At 43.7% G+C, this 19,664-nt stretch overlaps 1 protein-coding gene across 10 annotated transcripts in view; it reads left to right on the top strand.

Annotated features, from left to right (window-relative positions):
• The window catches only part of ltbp1 (latent transforming growth factor beta binding protein 1), a 386,058-nt gene that overhangs the window by 123,491 nt on the left and 242,903 nt on the right, over positions 1-19,664 (top strand). For all 10 annotated transcript variants that reach the window (XM_028820637.2, XM_028820635.2, XM_051919196.1 and 7 more), the window contains exon 8: positions 2,996-3,098. In XM_028820637.2, the coding sequence (XP_028676470.1) occupies positions 2,996-3,098 (103 nt within the window). The remainder of the gene's footprint in view (positions 1-2,995; positions 3,099-19,664) is intronic.

Here is a 19,664-nt window from a genome sequence, read left to right as displayed (position 1 = left end):
AATCATATTTTCCCTGCACAACAAAAAATGCTCGAGAACACCCAAAAAATACGAAGCACTTGAAAAATGCTTGCAAAACGCCATAAAAAGCTTGAAAAATGCCAAACAAAATGCTCAAGTGAGGACAGGCCCTGCTCCGAGTGTATTTGCTAAAGATTAATGTTTTATGAAAAGGGTACACATGGGTCCAGCTAAATGCAAACAAGCTGTGAATCCTTCGGTTTTTAGACAAATAGTCAAATATCCAGGATTTATTAATCTTAACAATATGGTATTACTAGCTGCGTGTGGTCTGTAGGGCATAACACAACACGAAGACTCCCTAGCAGTTTTACTAGATTTGTGAATTTGGAGAGGCATCAGCTAACTCACCCAGGGTAGAGAACGTGGACCAACCTGTGCTTGCTGCCCCCCCTGGCGATGCCATATCTTAGCCCTCCTATTAATCTTTGTCTTGAGAAAATACCTCCAGATAGGTAAAGTTTTTAGTGAAAACGTCAAGCCTTGCCCTCCGTTGCTGAGGTGTCTCACGTGCACGTTGCTGAGCCGCGGCGTTTGCTTCATTTTGACATTGTGTCTCTTCATCTGTGTCATTAGCATGACGTCGTCGTTTGCTGCACACAAGTCTTTCATAGTGAGAAGTGAGGTGCAGGCAAGCGCCAAAAAAAATTAAAAAGTGTATGCAGACGCCATCTAGCGTGAGCGGGAGCAGAGCAGACTACTCCATACGCGCACACACAAACACACAGGTCTTTTGTTTATATTTGTCAAATTCTTGAGTCTAGAAGCCATCAAACATGAAGAAGGAGTTGTCCAGGGTCCTGAAGCAGGCTGTAGAATTGACATCACTAGTCACATAACTGCCAAAATTGAAATTTGGGTTATTTTGATGTCCTGCATTGTTACTTGTTTAGGAAGAAAAACAAAGTGCTGCAGTAACTAGTAAATACAATAGTATTTGAAATATTTCATAATATATTTACAATGAGACGTCAAGCATAATGACACCTTTTACTGGCTAACCAAACAAATTACAATATGGCCCCTTCTGAGGCAGGTTGTAATTTTACAATTACTTAGCTGCCTCGAAAGCTTACATATTGTCATCTGTTCAGTTAGCCAATAACAGGTGTCATTTTTCTTAAACTTCTCATTGCATCCATTATCGCTAACAACACCCTACTACTACAATCAAATCTCTCTATTATAAAAAAAACAATCTTAGAAGGAGATGAGATGTGATTTTCTCAGAGAGACACTTATACGTCCCGTGAGATGAGTCCACGCCCGGGGTTGCAAATAAAGGAAAAAGAGCACATGACAAAGTAGAACGTCGTAAAGAATTCAAAAATGTTAGCGCGGTACACATGCAGAGCAGGTTAGAGATAATGAAAGTAGGAAAATTCGAAAGTCTCAAAAAAAGGATAAGAAAGATTGCATTAGCGGAAACAAATGGAAATTATTACTTGGTGAAATAATGGAACAGCAAAAAGAGATTGAATATATTGTTCAGATTTAAACTTTAAGTCGGAGACTTGTAGATCGTCTAATTCGTGTTACCAGTGAGAATTAAAAGATTCCAAAAACGTTTGAAGTCCCATGAGACGGAGACTTTTAACATGAGATTCTTTCAAGTCACGCCCTACTTACAACCATTTTCAAACAAGACCACGGCCATCTAACATCAGTCGTGTGAATGCTTTTGTCAGACACACTTCCTGCGCTGTCAGCTCTTAGTTGTGTGAATGCTTTTGGCTCTCAGCTCTTATAAATCTTATCAGGACAATAATTTTATATGTTCTAGCTATATGATATGGATTACAGACGGTGGAACTGACCAGAAAGTAGGAGACAGAGCTGGATTTGGCAGAGTTAAAGATGTGAAGATTCGCATTGGGTGTGATGAGGATGGACAGGATTAGAAATGAGGACATTAGGGGGTCAGCTCAGGTGGGACAGTTGGGAGACAAAGTCAGAGAGGAGAGATTGTGTTGGTGTGAACATGTGCAGAGGAGAGATGCTGGGTATATTGGGAAAAGGGTGCTAAGGATAGAGCTGCCAGGCAAGGGGAACAGAGGAAGACCTAAGAGAAGGTTTATGGATGTGGTGAGAGAGGACATGCAGGTGATGGGTGTGACAGAACAAGATGACGAGGACAGGAAGATATGGAAGAAGATGATCCGTTGTGGCAACCCCTAATGGGAGCAGCCAAAAGAAGAAGAAGAAGATGACATGTCAACGACTAAGCGAAGAAGAAAGAGCATTGACAAACATCTGAAAAAGTCGTTTTATTTATTAGAGAGAAAGAAATGATTCTCACTCACAGGCAGTTATATGTTGCGTTGTCACAATGTAAGTCCAAACACGGAATCAAAATTCAATGCGATCTTGAAGAAAAGTTAATTTAAAGTTAATAATAACATGAGATTCTTTCAAGTCACGCCCTACTTACAACCATTTTCAAACAAGACCACAGCCATCTAACCTCAGTCGTGTGAATGCTTTTGTCAGACACACTTCCTGCGCTGTCAGCTCTTAGTTGTGTGAATGCTTTTGGCTCTCAGCTCTTATAAATCTTATCAGGACAATAATTTTATATGTTCTAGCTATGTTATATGGGTTGGAGACGGTGGCACTGACCAGAAAGCAGGAGACAGAGCTGGAGGTGGCAGAGTTAAAGATGTGAAGATTCGCATTGGGTGTGATGAGGATGGACAGGATTAGAAATGAGGACATTAGAGGGTCAGCTCAGGTTGGACGGTTTGGAGACAAAGTCAGAGAGGCGAGATTGTGTTGGTGTGGACATGTATTCTTTCCTTCCAGGAATAAAACACACAAGCCATCCTTGACTTTTCTTTTTTTTCTGTTTACCAGCTATGCCAGGTTTCCACAGACAGATGTGGACTTTTATTAAGTTTGTGCTCAAGGTTAGGATTTGGTTTGTTTAGTGGAGTTGTCCGGTTTATGACTTTTCTGTTCCTGTCACTTTCTGCAGTGTGGCAAGGCGTTTCCTGGACTGTCCAAACAAGAAGACTGCTGTGGAACCGTAGGGACGTCCTGGGGATTCAACAAGTGCCAGAAATGTCCAAAGAAACCATGTAAGTTAAAAGTGGGCTTTGTGAATTGCTAACTAACTAAATGCCGGGTGACGTTTTCTCGTCTTTGTGCTTGAAAGAACTGCCGTCATCTCTGTTGTTCATATCAGACTCTAATTTTTGTTCACTTAGTGGCCTCTACGTTTTGATGTGGATTTCCATTTGTTTTAGTTAAAGCCTGTCACCTTCATTTTATTCTTCCATCTTGCAGTTCAGTAAGAGACGCCGTCCTTTTTTGTTATCCACTTTATTCTGCGTGTCACAAGATTGGCTCACCTTTCCACCTTCAAGTTAACATGTTGGGGGCAGACAGCAGCCGACCCGGGCAAACACTCACCCTAACTGGGTGCCAGTTCACTGCAGGGCACACTGCACTGGGATACCCCACCATTAACCTGACTGCATGTGTTTGATTTTGCCCTACAAAACCACACTATGTGGTTCCTGAAAGCTATGAGGTGGTGCCAGTGCCATTATGGGATGTTGCTTTTTTTCTCTTGTCGCATTCATAAATCAGTCTTTGTGTAATCATTTGTTACTTTTGAGTTTTTGGCTCAGCTTTTCCTTTTCCTAATACCGTACACTTACTTATAGAGTGTTTGCATGATTAGATTTGATTGTAAGCAGGATGTACACAATTCACAATTTATCAGTGTCAGCTTTTCATAGGTAGGAGGGCCTGTGACGGCCAGTCGATCCAAGGAGCCTCTTGAGCCCGCTAGTACTGATAACGTACCCGAGGGATGAGCCTGCGCGTGAGGACACAGCACACATAGCAAGGGGTAGGTGTATTAACACTCCAGTGTTTTTATGGCAAACAGTCGAAAAACAAAGAAGTATTCCAGAGTGCAGGGCAATTTCCTTAAATGAATAAATAACCCATAAAATTAAAGGGGCTGGTGGAGGTTAAAAATCCCAATAAATAAATAATCCATTAAAACCAGGTTAAAAGCACACAGGCAATTCAGAGCCCGGTGCCCCTTTAAAACTGACGTCTCCTTGTTTTGCTCCATGCAGACCTCGCAGTCCGAAACGAAGTCCACCAGCAGGCACAGACAACCTTTTATCCAGGCCCGTATCTCCACGGAGTTCCACGGAGAGCTGCAAAGCCTTGCTCCACTCGCACCAGGCTGCTCCTAGTGAGAGCACACCCTAAGCACAATGGTCGCTTAACAGGAGAGACCCCCCACAGCCCCCTCCTAAGCGCCTGCCACACGCTCTTTCCCCATTCCCGTCCATCCTCTTCCTCCTGTCTGCACTAACTCTCGCTCACTCAGGCCTGATTCTCTCCATTCTGCTCTTTAACCTCTGTTCTTTTATTTTCCTTTCCGACTCTTCCCCCTTCTGTCTGTGGTGTAGCGGGTCCACAGCTCACGTCAAAAAGGCCACTTTAAAAATAAATAATCGCCACACTCGCGGCTTAGCGAGGGGGTGTGGTGTGTGTGGCGGATCAGTTCCCGGGGAATTTGTGATGCGTGCGAACCTCACTTAAGTGCACAGGTGAGGAGTCGTCCACTTCCGTAATTGTTCCCGGGAGCTGCTGATTGCCGCAGCTGATCCACGTCCCCGTGATATACAGAAGCGCGAGGCGGCTAGTAGGGGGGGAAAAAGAAAAGAAAAGAAAGACGGAGGTTGCAGGGAAGAAGGCGGCAGGAAGCATGGAGAGGATAGACGATGCGAGAGCGAGCGAGCGAGAGCAGGCTCGAGAGGCAGCTGGAAGGAGAGCCCCAAGAATGAGTGTTAGGCCGACACTAGGTGGGGCTGAAGGAAGCGGTCGCTCCAGCTAAGCGATCACGGAGCTGGAGTGACTGGTGATGAAGACGACTGGCCGTCGAAAGGCAGCAGCAGTCCTGGAGGCTTTGGGCTGGTTGAGCCCCAGCGTGATTGCCTTGGCCACTGGGGACCCAAGTCTCGGCCCGGATGGAGCTCGACGTAGCCAGGGATCGGAGGGCTACCGGACCTGTATTGAGGGAGCTGCATTTTGCTGGGTGGGCGACTCCCTGTTGCGTGGCTCAGAAGGGAGAAGCAGGAGAGTTGCCAGTGTTAGAGAAGTCGCAGACTGCTTCCTGCCATTGTTTTAACCTCGTTGTTTTTATTTCTGTTGTGTTTTTTAACCTCCACTCATCACTCGTTTTTATGGATTTATTTGTTGAAGATTTTTAGGAGACACTGCACTTTACTTATTTGGACACTGTTTTGATTTTTGTTGTTTATAATAAAAGCACTTGGCACTTTTTGCACCATCCCCTTGCTTTGTTGTGCCTCACTGCCAAGCTCATCGGTGGCATTACCGACGGTGTCAGGCTCAGGGCTCCCGGGAGGGTGGAGCGAACCCGCATCGTCACACCGTCCCGTGCAGGCTCCTTCTATACTAATGCTCCTAACAGGGTACTCTGGTGTGAACATACTGCGCTTTCCAAGGAATCAGTGAGTCACTTGACTGACACTCACATGTGCCTTTGCAATCAGCCAGGCACCCCCAGCCATCCTCGGAGTGAAGCACATTCGCTCACTCACCCGGCCCCAATTACACTTTGCGGGACACGATTATTTCTTTAACAATCGGCCACCTTTTTCTGAGCCATGGACCCGCTACACCACAGGGCCATGTCAGCCAGTGACTCCTGAACGATTGCTCTGTCAGTGTCCTCCCAATACAGCTGAACTAGCCAAGGTGTGTCAGAGCTCTAAAAGCCCACGAATAAGAGAACTTCATCAAGAGGATTATTATTATTTCTATTTAAGTGAGGCCTGCCCAGGAAATCATTCTCAGGACATACACATGCGTCCACTTATTGCTGAAAACTCAAATTCTAATGAAGTTTGGAATAACATTTATGATCAGGGAGTTGGCAATAAAAAGGCAAAATCTGAAGGAAAACTAGAATCCAAATTCTGACTGAAAAAAGCAAGCAATCAAGAATAGAAAAAGAGTCAACTAGAAATGTCATAAAGGGGGCCTGTGGAAAAAACACTGAAATGCTCCTCCTTTTAAAAAGGACAGCGACATTTAAAGAGAGCAACGAGTAGGAAGGATGGGAGTTGCAGAACAGTAAGAAAGTGTGAAGAGCAGACAACAGATTTGGAAGAACAGATTTATGTGTGTGTGTGTGAGTGAGTGTACCCTGCTGTAGACTGGTGCCTCTTCATCGAGTTGGGTCTTGCTCTTTGCCCAAATAAGCTTCCTGCAAACCTACAAAGCAGGTTACAAAAATGAATACACAAAAGTAATACATTAATTTATTTTACAGTCATTCCCATAAGACACACAATTTTTCATAATTTTGGCTCTGTGCACCACCATAATGGATGTGAAACAAAGCAATCAAGATGTGATTGAAGTGTAAACTTTCAGCTTTCCTTTAAGGGCTTTAACAAAAATATTGTATGAGATGTTTAGAAATGACAGCCATTTTCATACATGGTCCTCCCATTCTCAGGGGCTCAAAAGTATTTGGACAAACTAAAATAATCATAAGTCATCCGGGAGGGGCTCAGAGTAGAGCCGCTGCTCCTCTACATCGAGAGGAGTCAGATGAGGTGGCTCGGGCATCTGATCAGGATGCCTCCTGGACGCCTCCCTGGTGAAGTGTTCCGGGCACGTCCAACTGGGAGGAGGCCCCGGGGAAGACCCAGGACACGCTGGAGGGACTATGTCTCCCGGCTGGCCTGGGAACGCCTTGGGATTCTCCCGGAAGAGCTAGAAGAAGTGGCCGGGGAGAGGGAAGTCTGGGCATCTCTGCTCAAGCTGCTGCCCCCGCGACCCGACCTCGGGTAAGTGGAAGAGAATGGATAGATGGATAATCATAAATAATCATTAACATAATGATCATTTTCAATATTTGGTTGAAAATTCTTATTAGTCGATGACTTTGTGAAGCCTGAGCCCACGGCCTTCTCCAAGTGCCTAGTTTCCACCCTCCTGATGCTTTGCCCGGCCTTTATTGCCACTGTCTTCAGGTTTGTTGGACTTTCTGCCATCAGCAAGTGAACTGCATGTCCAGTTGGGCTGAGGTCAGTTGATTGACTCGGCCATTGAAGAATCTTCCACTTCTTTGCATTGAAAAGCACTCGGTTTTCTGTCCCAGTATGTTTTGGCCCATCGTCCATCTGTACTGTGAAGTGTCGTCCTATCAGTTTTGCAGCGTTTGTCTGAATCTGAGCAGACAGTATAGCGCCCTGGACACTTCAGAATTCATCCTGCTACTTCTGCCAGCAGTCATCCATCCATCCATCCATTTTCTAACCCGCTGAATCCAAACACATGGTCACGGGGGTCTGCTGGAGCCAATCCCAGCCAACACAGGGCACAAGGCAGGAACCAATCCTGGGCAGGGTGCCAACCCACCGCAGGACACACACAAACACACACACACACACACACCAAGTACACACTAGGGCCAATTTAGAATCGCCAATCCACCTAACCTGCATGTCTTTGGACTGTGGGATATCATCAATAAACACCAGTGAGCGACTTCCATTGGCAGGCACATGTGATCAGGCCATAACACGACCTCCACCATGTCTCACAGATGATGTGGTATGCTACACATCATGAGTCGTTCCTTCTCTTCTCCATACTCTTCTCTATCCATCATTCTGGTGTACTGTATTTTAATCTTAATTTCATTTATCTAAAGAAAATTGTTCTAGAACTGGACAGGCTTTTAGAAAATGTTTTCTTGTAAAGTCTAATCTGTCCTTCCTTTGCTTGAGGCTTACCAGTGGTTTGCACCTTGTCATAAACCCTCTGTGTCTTTACTTTCATGAAGTCTTCTTTTGACTGTAGACTTTGGCAATGATAGGTCTACCTCCCAGGAAATGTTCCTGGCCAGATGTCATAAAATGGGTTCTTCTTCACCAAACTCATAATTCTTGGATCATCCAGCACAGTTGTCTTCTGTCATTGTCCAGACCTTCTGGTGTTCCTTTATGTTTGTACCAACTGGTTGATTTGCCCATTCCTGGTGTTTCTGCCGTCTCTCTAATGGGTTTTTTTTTTGTTTTCTTGGTCTAATGATGGCTTGTTTTTACTTTTATGGACGGCTCTTTGGACCTCATTTTAAGCATTCACAGTGACAGCTTCCAAATGCAAATTCCACACTTGGAATCAACTGCAGGCTTAATGAAATAATGTGGGGCCTGCTCCCACCTGGCTATGGAACAGCTTGTCAGTCAAATGTCCAAATACTTTTGAGTCCCTGGAAATGGATTGGGGTTGGGGGGGTTTACTATGCAGAAAAATTTCTGTCATTCCTGAACAGCTCATAGGATATTTTTGGCCTGGTGTGTAGCCCATAACTGTAATGGCCTCAACGTTTTCTCCGATCCTGTTCAGCCTATATACATCGGACTTCCAACACAACTCGGAGTCCTGCCACGTGCAAAAGTTCGCTGACAACACTGCTATCATGGGCTGCATCAGGAGTGGGCAGGAGGAGTATAGGGAACTAATCAAGGACTTTGTTAAATGGTGCGACTCAAACCACCTACACCTGAACACCAGCAAAACCAAGGAGCTGGTGGTGGATTTTAGGAGGCCCAGACCCCTCATGGACCCCGTGATCATCAGAGGTGACTGTGTGCAGATGGTGCAGACCTATAAATACCTGGGAGTGCAGCTGGATGATAAACTGGACTGGACTGCCAATACTGATGCGCTGTGTAAGAACTGGTAAAGATTTTTGTCAGTTATCAGCACCATAAGGACTAAGGGGCTCTTCTGAGGGTGTAGAGCACTACAAGCTTCACATGTGGCCTTCCTTCAATGGAATGATCCATTTTGGCTCCAGCGCTTCCCCTTGGGGTTTCCAGCTTGAGCTCCAACAACAGGATTATTCGATTGGGCAAAGTCATTCAGTCATTGTCCATTTATACAATCAAAATAGAATAGTAGTTCAAAATTCGGTATAGCCACTTATGGGGGAACTCTTGGCCCATATCAAAATTGACACAGACCATATGTGAAGGCATGAAATATGAACAGTATGTAAGGGTTAAATGAAAAAATAACATATATATATATATATATACAATAATAAAAATAATCATAAAATATGAATCCATCCAGTCAGTCATTGTCTAACCCGCTACATCCTAACACAGGGTCACGGGGGTCTGCTGGAGCCAATCCCAGCCAACACAGGGCACAAGGCAGGAACAAATCCCAGGCAGGGTGCCAGCCCACTGCAGGACACACACCCACACACACACTAGGGACAATTTAGAATCGCCAATCCACCTAACCTGCATGTCTTTGGACTGTGGGAGGAAACCCACGCAGACACGGGGAGAACATGCATACTCCAAGCAGGGAGGACCCCGGGACACAAACCCTGGTCTCCTTACTACGAGGCAGCAGCCTACTGAGGGTAAAGTGTGAGCATTAAATCAGGTTACATCAAATCATTAAAAAAAAAAAAGTACACTGGCAGTGAATCTTTGGCCTTGAAGTGAGTTTGATCCTTCTTGATGTGTTGGAGAGTGAAAAAAGTTCCGCTTCAGTGCTTTCGTATTATTCATTTTAAAACATCCGTGAGCGCTCACAGACCAAGCGGCATTATGCAGGTTTCCAAACATTGCCTTTCAAAAGCATTTGTTTTTCTTTAGTCTAGCCAGCTTCCTTGTCGCTCCAGGTGAGAAGTGGGGATTTTTGGAGCAGAAATGCCATTACAGTAAAGCCTCCTTAATTGGAGTCTTAGTGCAGGCAGAACTCCAGCTGATCTCTAACTGCCTTACAGGAACTAACGGCAGAAGTACACTGAGCCAAGAGAGAGCATTTACAATTCAAGGAGGTGACCTAAAGATCACCCTGCTATTTCCTTATCTGCAATGTACTCCGTGGTCATCACTCAGTGCGGGGATAATGTCAGATAATTGACTGATTCTCATCTGAAGCTGCCCGGCAATTTCTGTAGAAGAAACTCCAAAACAGGATTGTGAAAGTACACAGGAAGGGGCTTTATACTTGATAAGGGAGGCGGTGGTCTTCATGATTAGTCTTGTGTAATCAAAGCTGAACCACTGTACTCATTCTAACATTCAGCATCTTATACATTATTCATTGTAGGGGTCATAAACATTGCTGAATTTCACTGGGCCTCCAAGAAACCTAAGCACCATTTCTTACTAAGCCTTGGCTACATGCAGCAGTTTGTTTGTTTGTTTGGTCTCTACTGCGTAACAAATTCAAGCATTTTTCTAATCTTTTAAGGTAAAGTGAACGATTTAGAATTGTGTACTAAGGTAACTGGTTACTCCGATTTGACTTGGTGTGTGTATATGAGTGGAATGGCATCTTCTGAAGGTTTGCTTCATGCTATGTGGCTAATAGATAGATAGATAGATAGATACTTTATTAATCCCAATGGGAAATTCACATTCTCCAGCAGCAGCATACTGATACAATAAATAATATTAAATTAAAGAATGATAATAATGCAGGTGAAAAACAGACAATAACTTTGTATAATGTTAAATGTTAACGTTTACCCCCCCCCAGATGGAATTAAAGAGTCGCATAGTGTGGTGGACGAACGATCTCCTCAATCTGTCAGTGGAGCAGGACAGTGACAGCAGTCTGTCGCTGAAGCTGCTCCTCTGTCTGGAGATGATACTATTTAGTGGATGTAGTGGATTCTCCATAATTGATAGGAGCCTGCTGAGTGCCCTTCGCTCTGCCACAGATGTTAAACTGTAGAGCTTGCCTTCCTCACCAGTTTGTCCAGGCGTGAGGCGTCTTTCCTCTTAATGCTGCCTCCCCAGCACACCACTGCGTAGAAGAGAGCGATCGCCACAACTGTCTGATAGAACATCTGCAGCATCTTATTGCAGATGTTGAAGGACGCCAGCCTTCTAAGGTAGTATAACCGGCTCTGTCCTTTCTTGCACAGCGCATCAGTATTGGCAGTCCAGTCCAATTTATCATCCAGCTGCACTTCCAGGTATTTATAGGTCTGTACCATCTGCACACAGTCACCTTTGATGATCACGGGGTCTATGAGGGGTCTGGGCCTCCTAAAATCCACCACCAGCTCTTTGGTTTTGCTGGTGTTCAGGTGTAGGTGGTTTGAGTCGCAATTGATCCTTGTACAGGTTTATTTAGGCTTATGTGTCGATACAGCACATTTAAAACATCTGAAAGTCGACCAAAGTGCTTTACATAGAATAAAAGCTAATGTTAAGAAATAACGGGCAAATAAAGAATTATAAGATACTAGCCGAAGCCCACCGTACCATATGGCGGTGTAAGAATAGGAAAGGAATTCAGAAATCAAGAAGAAATAAATACTTATTGAAAGATGCAGTTGTGAATAATAATAATACATTTTATTTATATAGCGCCTTTCCCATGCTCAAGGCACTTTCAGAATATAATAAAGAATGGCAGGGTATACAGTATATAGCATTGTACAAACCAGATAAATAAGTAAAGAAGATTATGACAGTGAATTCAGAAAAAAGAACAGACAACATCATTGGTGGTCTAGCACACAGACACATACAGGTTACATGAGCTTCTTGACAGAGAAGTAAAATAGGTGTTTTGGTGATAATAAGTCAAAAGATCTACTCGTACTACAATATCAGGTCTGTGCTCCGGTCTTTGGGTATCCGACAGTGCATGTAGAATTTCCGGCCAAGCAAGATTACATGTGAAAGTGATAAATAAATCAGGCTTTCCGAATTTACGTACTATGGCCATGGCATCCTGATAGTTTTATTGCATGTATCTTGGACTTCCTGGAAATGTGGATGATAATATGATCATTTTGCCTACACGTACGTTATTTTCAGCTTTTGCTTGCAGTGCGTCTGATAGTCGTTTGTATTGTTCCACACGCAAATCTTGTTGATGTAATCTGCGATAGTTGAGACGCGCACCCTCTGTTTTAACAAACGCATCTACAACGTACTGTTGGAATAGTTTCCCGCTGGAGTGCAAAATACTAAATGTATTCCTCATTGCTAATCTGTACGTGTAAAATTGGCATTGAGTAAGCCTTATTCGCTTGGCGGTTCTTTTATCGGGAACATGTTGTAAATCTTTGTGCCAGCCAATGTCTCCGTAAGGGAATAAAAGTGGGTAAACCATAGGATCACAATTCATAATGAGCGTGGAAATCTGTTTACAGGAGTTGCCTATGAGATAGATGCAAACGTCCCTTTCGGCAGGCAGTTCGCCATCTTGACGCTCAGCAGGCCAGTATAGTGCATGACCGTGTTTGCACTGCCGTTCTTTAGTCCCAATGTTGTACTCTTGGACGGGAAGACAGGAATTAGGTGAAGAAGTACCTGTGGTAACGGGAAGAGGATTGTGTGTACAGTATGTCTGCTGAAACTGCGTTGGTTTGGAAACGTTGCTTTGCAGATGTTGCATTGCAAGAGTTGTGAATGAGTTTTGTTGTGTTTAGTCAGACAATCCTGTGTAGTGAACTTCTTATTGCATTTCTGGCACTCATATAGTTGTTGGGAAGAATGCCTTTTCTTGTGTTTAGCAAGTGAGGTTCGCGTTTGAAAAGTTTTGTTGCAGGAATCGCACTGGAAGAATGTGGGGAAGGGTTTGGAGGAGGACGAATAGGAATCGAGAAATGCCGTGTCGGCTGCGTGTGGGCAGGACTGGTTTTGAAGTGGAAGCAGGACGAATCAGAAGAGAAATATATATGAGATATACAGTATATATCTCTCTATTATATAAAAAAAATCCTGTGACGAGACGAGCCTTTTTGGAAGATTTTCAAGTCTCACGAGATGAGACTTTGGCCATGAGATGTTTTCAATTCACGCCCTCCTCATATTCAACCATATTTAACCACACACACGGTCCTCTCACCTCTCATTTGTGTGAATGATTTTGTCAGACACAGTTCCTGCTCTCTCAGCCCTTATAAATTTGAACGTTTTCCTCACTTTAAGTTCCCAATTAAAGAAGGCGTATTTTGTCCAAATCTTATTGAAGAATTTCATCCCGAAGGGTTATCAACAGAAGAAATGAGTACACGGGCAATCCTAGCACAGAGAAACGATGAAGTCAACCGATAACGTGAAAATTGTTGATCGGTTACATGGCAAATTGGTTAAATGCGTATCAATAGACTTTGCTGAAACAGTTAGTGGTGATGGTATGGAAGATGAAAACATCAACTTACAATATTACAAAGAATATCTACAACCGTTAACACCATCTGGTCTTCCACCAGCCGAATTACAGTAGAAAGAAGGATGTATCCAGGAAAGGTAATGTAGTACGTCGTCCGCGGATAACATTACACAACAAAGGAGACCTTGATATGCCATTCGTATTAAAACGTTAACAGTTTCCTGTTAGAATAGCTTTTGCAAAGACAGTTAACAAATCACAGAACCAAACATTCGAAAAAGTTGTTTTATTTAATACAGAGTAAGAAACGAAATTCAATCACGGGCAGTTATACTTTGCGTTGTCACGATGAAAGTCCGAACACAGAATCAAAATTCAATATGATATTGATAAAAATTTTTTTGTTTTGGTAGTTTTACAGTAAAAGTATAAGTTTAAAAAGTATTTGCATGTTAATTTCAAAGCCAAACAGAACAAAATCGTATTGAGCAACGAATAACTCTAACGCAACATAAAATATAATTTACTTTCAAATTATTATGTTTTATTTTTAATATTGTTAATTACTCGCTGTAATGTAAAATAACTCTATTATGCATATGTAACAATTCCATGAAAATAACGATCTGTTTAAATTGTACATCTGCATCCCCATACACGACTGGCAGAACCGCAAAGAGGCTATTGTGTAGCGCAAGCCCAGGGGTTGGCGAGCAAAGCGTGCAGGGGGCAAAGCCCCCTAGTGTATACACAAATTGTGGCATTGTGTTTTCAAGTCCAGCCACAAATTCTCAACTGGACTGAGATTTGAACTCTGACTTGGTCACTCCAGGACACTCACATTGTTGCTTTTAAGTCATTCTTGTGTAGCTTTGGCTTTATACTTGGGGTTGTCATCTTACCTGTACCCCTTACCCAGTCAGGACACCTGTATAATTGAAGGACTGAGGGAGAAAGTGGTCCCCTGGATCACTCGGTGGCTACAGCACCCTGGATTTCCACAGGGCATGCTGGGACTTGGAGTTTGGTGGCTCAGTCCTGTTGGGTTCTGGGGGTGCCAGCAGGGACTGCAGAGACCTGCTTCATCAGACTCCCACCTTACCCAGAAGTGCTTCCGGACCAAGCGTACGAGATACCGGAAGTACTCCCAGGTATTACAGAAAAAGGAGCCACCTGTCACTGCTCCAGGAGCCAGAGTCGGGAGGGAGAAAGACAAAGCTTGCTGGAGGAGGTGGAGGGAGAGAGAGAGGAGGAGGACATAGAGAGGAAGACAACGAGCTGTGTGCTTCATTTGTGCTTATTGTGTTGTGGGAAACACTTCTGGGAAGAGTTTCCCATAATAAAAGCCTGTATTGTGCTGAACTTGTGTCTGGTGTCGGATTGTGTCAGGTTTTTTTTATAAACAAAAAATGTTATACATATATAAACATGCGTACACCAACATTCAAACATAAGTAACTTAAATAAATAAAATGAACACAGTATAAACAATATGAATAGAAAGATTTAAACATTCAAAGTCCTAAGCTAAAAAGCAAATGGATCAAAGTGCTTTTTCAGTAAAAACTTAAAACTATGAATTGTGGGAGCCGACCTTACACTCAGTGGGTGTAATTGTAATCCAGCTGTGACGTGAAACATTCAAACAAAAAGACAGCCAAGGATTTTATAGCTCCCTTTTGAATGTCCACAACATTTTACCCAGCAGCTGTCCCAGTTGTGCGGTATTCCTGAGGCTGCTGGGATTTGCAGTCCATTTAAGTAGTGCTGCTGCAGTTTTCTACAATAGGTCACAAAACTTTCAAAATTATTTCCATTTAATTTTTGATGATGAGCCTGTGAATAGTTGGATCCACAAATTATAAACCCACGAATCGCAAGAGCCAATCTGTATTCCTATCAAGAAGTGTACTGGAGATCACAGCGTTGTGAATGCACTTCCAGGAGGAAGACCAAAAAAGGCTGGATTGTCGTGAGCATGCACCTTAGAGAATAACATACTTACACCTGGATGTTTCAGATGTAATTTACTGTAGTTATTATTTAAAGCAGAAGAATTAAGAATTAACACGACGCGTGCACGAGTTGCAGTACCAGCAAAAAGTCGGGGGGCGCAGTGTGCTAAAAGTTGGAATGTATTCATGGTGCTTTTATATTCAAGCATCTCATATTCCCGATCGTAATGACACGATACGTTTTAAAATTCTCACATACCGTCTTCTATGCTATCTTTTTTTCTAGGGCTTCCTCTGCTCCTGACAGCAGCGAATCACCAGCAATAGATCACCACACTGAGCACATTAAATGTATGATATTCCAACTCTCTGCACATTTAGAATCCTTAGATTTATACTTGATATCACTTTCATGATGAAAAGCATTAAAGTATGTATATTACATTTTACAGACAAATCGGTAATTTCGTTTAAATAATGAATACTGTTAATAATTACACACATGGGGTGACACAGTGGCGGAGTGTTAGCGCTGCTGTCTTGCAGGGAGTCATGTCGTTGATATTCCCTGCCTGGAGTTTAAACGTTTTCCTGCTGGGTTTCCTCAGTGTGCTCCAGTTTCCTTCTAAAGATATGCATATTTGGGGATTTGGTGCCGCTAAAATGATGCTAGTGTATGTGTGTGCTTGTATTCACCTTGCGATGAGCCGAGGCCTCGTCCAGGGATTGTTTCTCACTCGTGCCCAATGCTTGCTGGAATGGACACATCCCTGAATTTAATCAATAAACATCCTTTTCAGAGATATTGCGGTAAGGTGTCATCGGAATTTAATGGGTTTTCCAGGCAATTCACAACACAGCGAAGCCGAACATGTTCTCACCATGTTAATATCTCGCACTGCCACCTGGTGGATTCCTCCAGATGTACGCAAAGTACGCGCGCAAGTATAAACACTTCAACACTTGCGTAGCAGGAGCGTCCGCTGCAGCATGCGTCGCGTGAAGTATAAACCCGGCCTAACACAGTCTGTTCCAACTCTGCTTTAAGACTCACTGAGGGTTTTTAAGTAATCAACAGAAGTTGGGACATCTGTGCAAATTGCTTCAACCTGCAAGGCTTCATTTACTTGAATTGCTGCAGAACGTCTGTAGGTCGTCACCTATTAGTTGTTCCCTGAAGAAGGCCCATTTCTAATATTCTGAATTTTTCCTTTTTTTTTTTTAGTTTTTTGCTAAGCTAAACTTTAAATTTAAACCTTTAAAGAAAATTAATTAAAAAGTAACCTGTGTAAGACCAATGGATAGTTTTCTTTTATGGTATAAAACTTCTGGATCTGCTGACTCACTTGGCTGACATAAAAATGGAAAAGTCTTTCTGAAAATGAGCTGATGGCCTTACTATAAAACACCTTGCTGCAGACTCGTTAAGCTTTGCCTTTTAAAAGCAGGGTCTGAGGGCAGGATTTTATTTGTTTCTCATAAATTTTGGAAGATTGTAACTATTTTAATTGCCACTTTTTGAAAGAGTGCATTCCATTTTGAACATTAAGGTTTAAAAGCAAGTTATAGAACCCTTTATGAATTCTGATGTATTTCTTAGTTTTTAAACTGTTGGATTCTTGAGGTGTACACTTACTCAGTCCCTTTGGTCCGATTATTTATCTTTGGAAATGTTACTGCCTGCTATTAATGGTCATCCGTTCATTTCAGGGTCCCTTTCTGGCACACAGACTACGTGCGGGGCACAGCACACAGCCCTAGGCAAGTTATCTCAATTGAGAATTTGTGGCGGGACTTTGTAAATGCCATATGGGATGGATGGGCGTCCTGACTGAAAAAAAGGAAGGTTCCTTACCTGGACAGGCATCCCAGCCAGAAGTGTCTTCAGTACCTTTCCTGGCTGGGATAAAATGGAAGGACTGGGAAGGACTGGCTTTGGGGGCTGTTTATTCCCCCAATATACTAGGTGGCGGCCTCCCTCTGGCAGAACTCCTATTCATACCCCCACAGGGCATCTTGGGACATGTAGCCTCAGAGGTCTGCCCTGTCGGGGTGTGTGGGTGCTGCCAGAGGGAGTTATAAGAAAGGCGCACAGCTCAAAGGAGATTCCGCCTGACCTGGAAGTGCTGCCAGGCTGTAGCCATTTTGACACGGGAAGCACTCCTGTGTCCTGAGGTAAAAGGAGCCATCCGGCCTCTTCTGGGTGAGCTAGAGTCGGATGGAAGGTGGACAAAGTCTGCCTGGAGGAGAGACGAGAGGAATTATTGTGGAAGAAAGTCTGTTGAAGGGAAATGTAAACTTGTATAAGGTACTGGATTTAAATAAATGAAGCTTTTGGCTGTGGAACTGCACTTGTGTTCTGGGTTTGAGGAGCTGCAGTGCCCTCTAGTGTCCACAACGTGACTCACAATCAACAAGCAGCCTAACGGACCTTGAGCAGTTGAGCTGTGGAATAGCGACTTAACATTTAGTGGACAATTTTAAATACGTAATCGCGCCCCATGAAGGTATGGGTGTGCGTTTCGCTCCGCGGTTAATTGGAGGATTGGCTTACTGTGCTCAGTCAGACACCTCAGTGATGCCTCGGAGGGAGCGGCTCCTTGCACTCGTACCCAATTAGGTAGCCTAGGATAGAGGAGCCTGCACGGGACAGAAGGGAGGGAATGAAAAAAATAGATCGGAAGAAAGAGAAAAAGAAAGGAGGCTAAAGGACGTAGAGAGAAGGCAGCTGGTGCATGTGAATGACAGAGAGAGAGAGAGAAGGCAGGCAGCCGGGAGTAAGTCCCTCAGGAGAGCATGCGGCTGACGCTTGGCGGCTGAAGGAGGCCACTTCAGAGGAGCGGTTTGGCACTGATGTGCTGCTCGGTTGGAGTGACTCCGTGTAAGGCCGGGAGAAAGGCAGTGGGAGCTGCAGGGGATCGGAAGGCTTGGTGAGGCGTCCTGAAAGTGGAGCCATGGGCTGCAGGTGTGCAAGCCTGGCAGTGGCAGTGGGAGTCGGAGGCTTGGCGTGGTGCCCTGCTGGGGCCACAGACAGCTGCATTAGCCTGAGCCTAGGAGCAGCACATGAGGTTGGCTGAACTGCTGCCAGGCCACCTCCTTGGCTGCAAGGGCCCATTTGGGGTTAAGCTAAGCAGACGTCATTTTTTTTAAGGATTGCACCGGGGACCGAATTTTGAAGGACAGCTTCCTGTTGTATTTTAACCTCACTTTTATGGAATATTTATTTGTCTTGGTTTTAACCGCCACAGATCACTCGAATTTTAAGGATTATTTATTTATGGACTTTTGAGTACAGCACTTCTGAACGCTGTTTTTTAATAAAAGCACCGTCACTCCATGCACCTAACCCTTGCTTTGCATGTGTGTCCTCATTTGCTAGGCTCACCCTCAGGTATGTTATCGGCGGTGGCGGGTTCAAGAAGCAGCCGGGGTGCAACAGGAGCATGGAGCCCACCCGCAGTGTCACATGAGCAAAGAAAAAATGGCAGAACTCCTAGAGGGAGCGGTGCACACAGACTCAAAGCTGTCATGGCTGCCTGTACTAAACAGAGACTTGAAGGGGTGAATACTAACATGATCGATTATTTTGTGTTTTATATTTAAACCAGTAACGGCACACAGCTATAACGATAATGTGCAGTGAGTACACTTGACTTGAGCATTCCTAGTTTTCATCCTCTTTCTCTGTCTCTGTTTACCATTCGTTTGCTCAGAGGTTGATGTGTTTGCTCCTTCCTGAGCAGATCTTCTTTTCTCCACCCTTGCGGCCCGCTTCTTCTCTTCTTCCGTCGGCATCTTTTCACATTAAAACTGATTAAGTCAGTGTTTGTGTTGCAATTACTCAGTACATTTTCTTTAATTTTTCACTTAAGCTGGCACTCAAATCTTCAATCTGCCTCAAGAAAGACTTAAGATATGAAGAGGTAGTGGAAGTGACAGCGAAGGTGATAGGGAATGAGAACGGCACCCGTATACATGTGCCACATGGCCGCTCTGCTGCCCACTGCCGAGAGTTGATTCTACAACAAAATAAAATAAAAACAAAAAGAAGAATAACCTTACAGGTCAATCATCACTCTGAAAGCAGATAGTAGATGTCACGTCGTATATGTGTACCAAATTTCAGGTCAATAGGTGAAACGGTTTGTGAGCATCAGGTGATTTAAAAGCCTGGACAGACAAACGGAGAGCCTTGGTAGCGTATTATATAAGAAGATTATTCATTTAGACCACTGTGCAGAGAGATCGGTTAAATTAAAGAATCTTTTCCTGTGATGAATGTCAGAAAAGCCAAACTGAATCCACTGTGTTTTATTGTTGTGTAATAATAAAACGTGAAACCTTCTGGGGGGGTTGAATCCTTCTATAGGCACTGTATACTCTCTTACTCCGGAAATGAGGGCATTTGGGTTGAAATATGAGGACGTCTTTCCCCATGATGCCATAATACGCCTTTATATTGTCTTATGGTTTTTTTAAAATGTTATAAACCTTTAGTAGCAGTTTATCACT

The sequence above is a fragment of the Erpetoichthys calabaricus genome, chromosome 15 (assembly GCF_900747795.2).
Source record: "Erpetoichthys calabaricus chromosome 15, fErpCal1.3, whole genome shotgun sequence".
Taxonomy (NCBI): Eukaryota; Metazoa; Chordata; class Cladistia; order Polypteriformes; family Polypteridae; genus Erpetoichthys; species Erpetoichthys calabaricus.
This window is presented reverse-complemented; position numbering and strand designations above follow the sequence as displayed.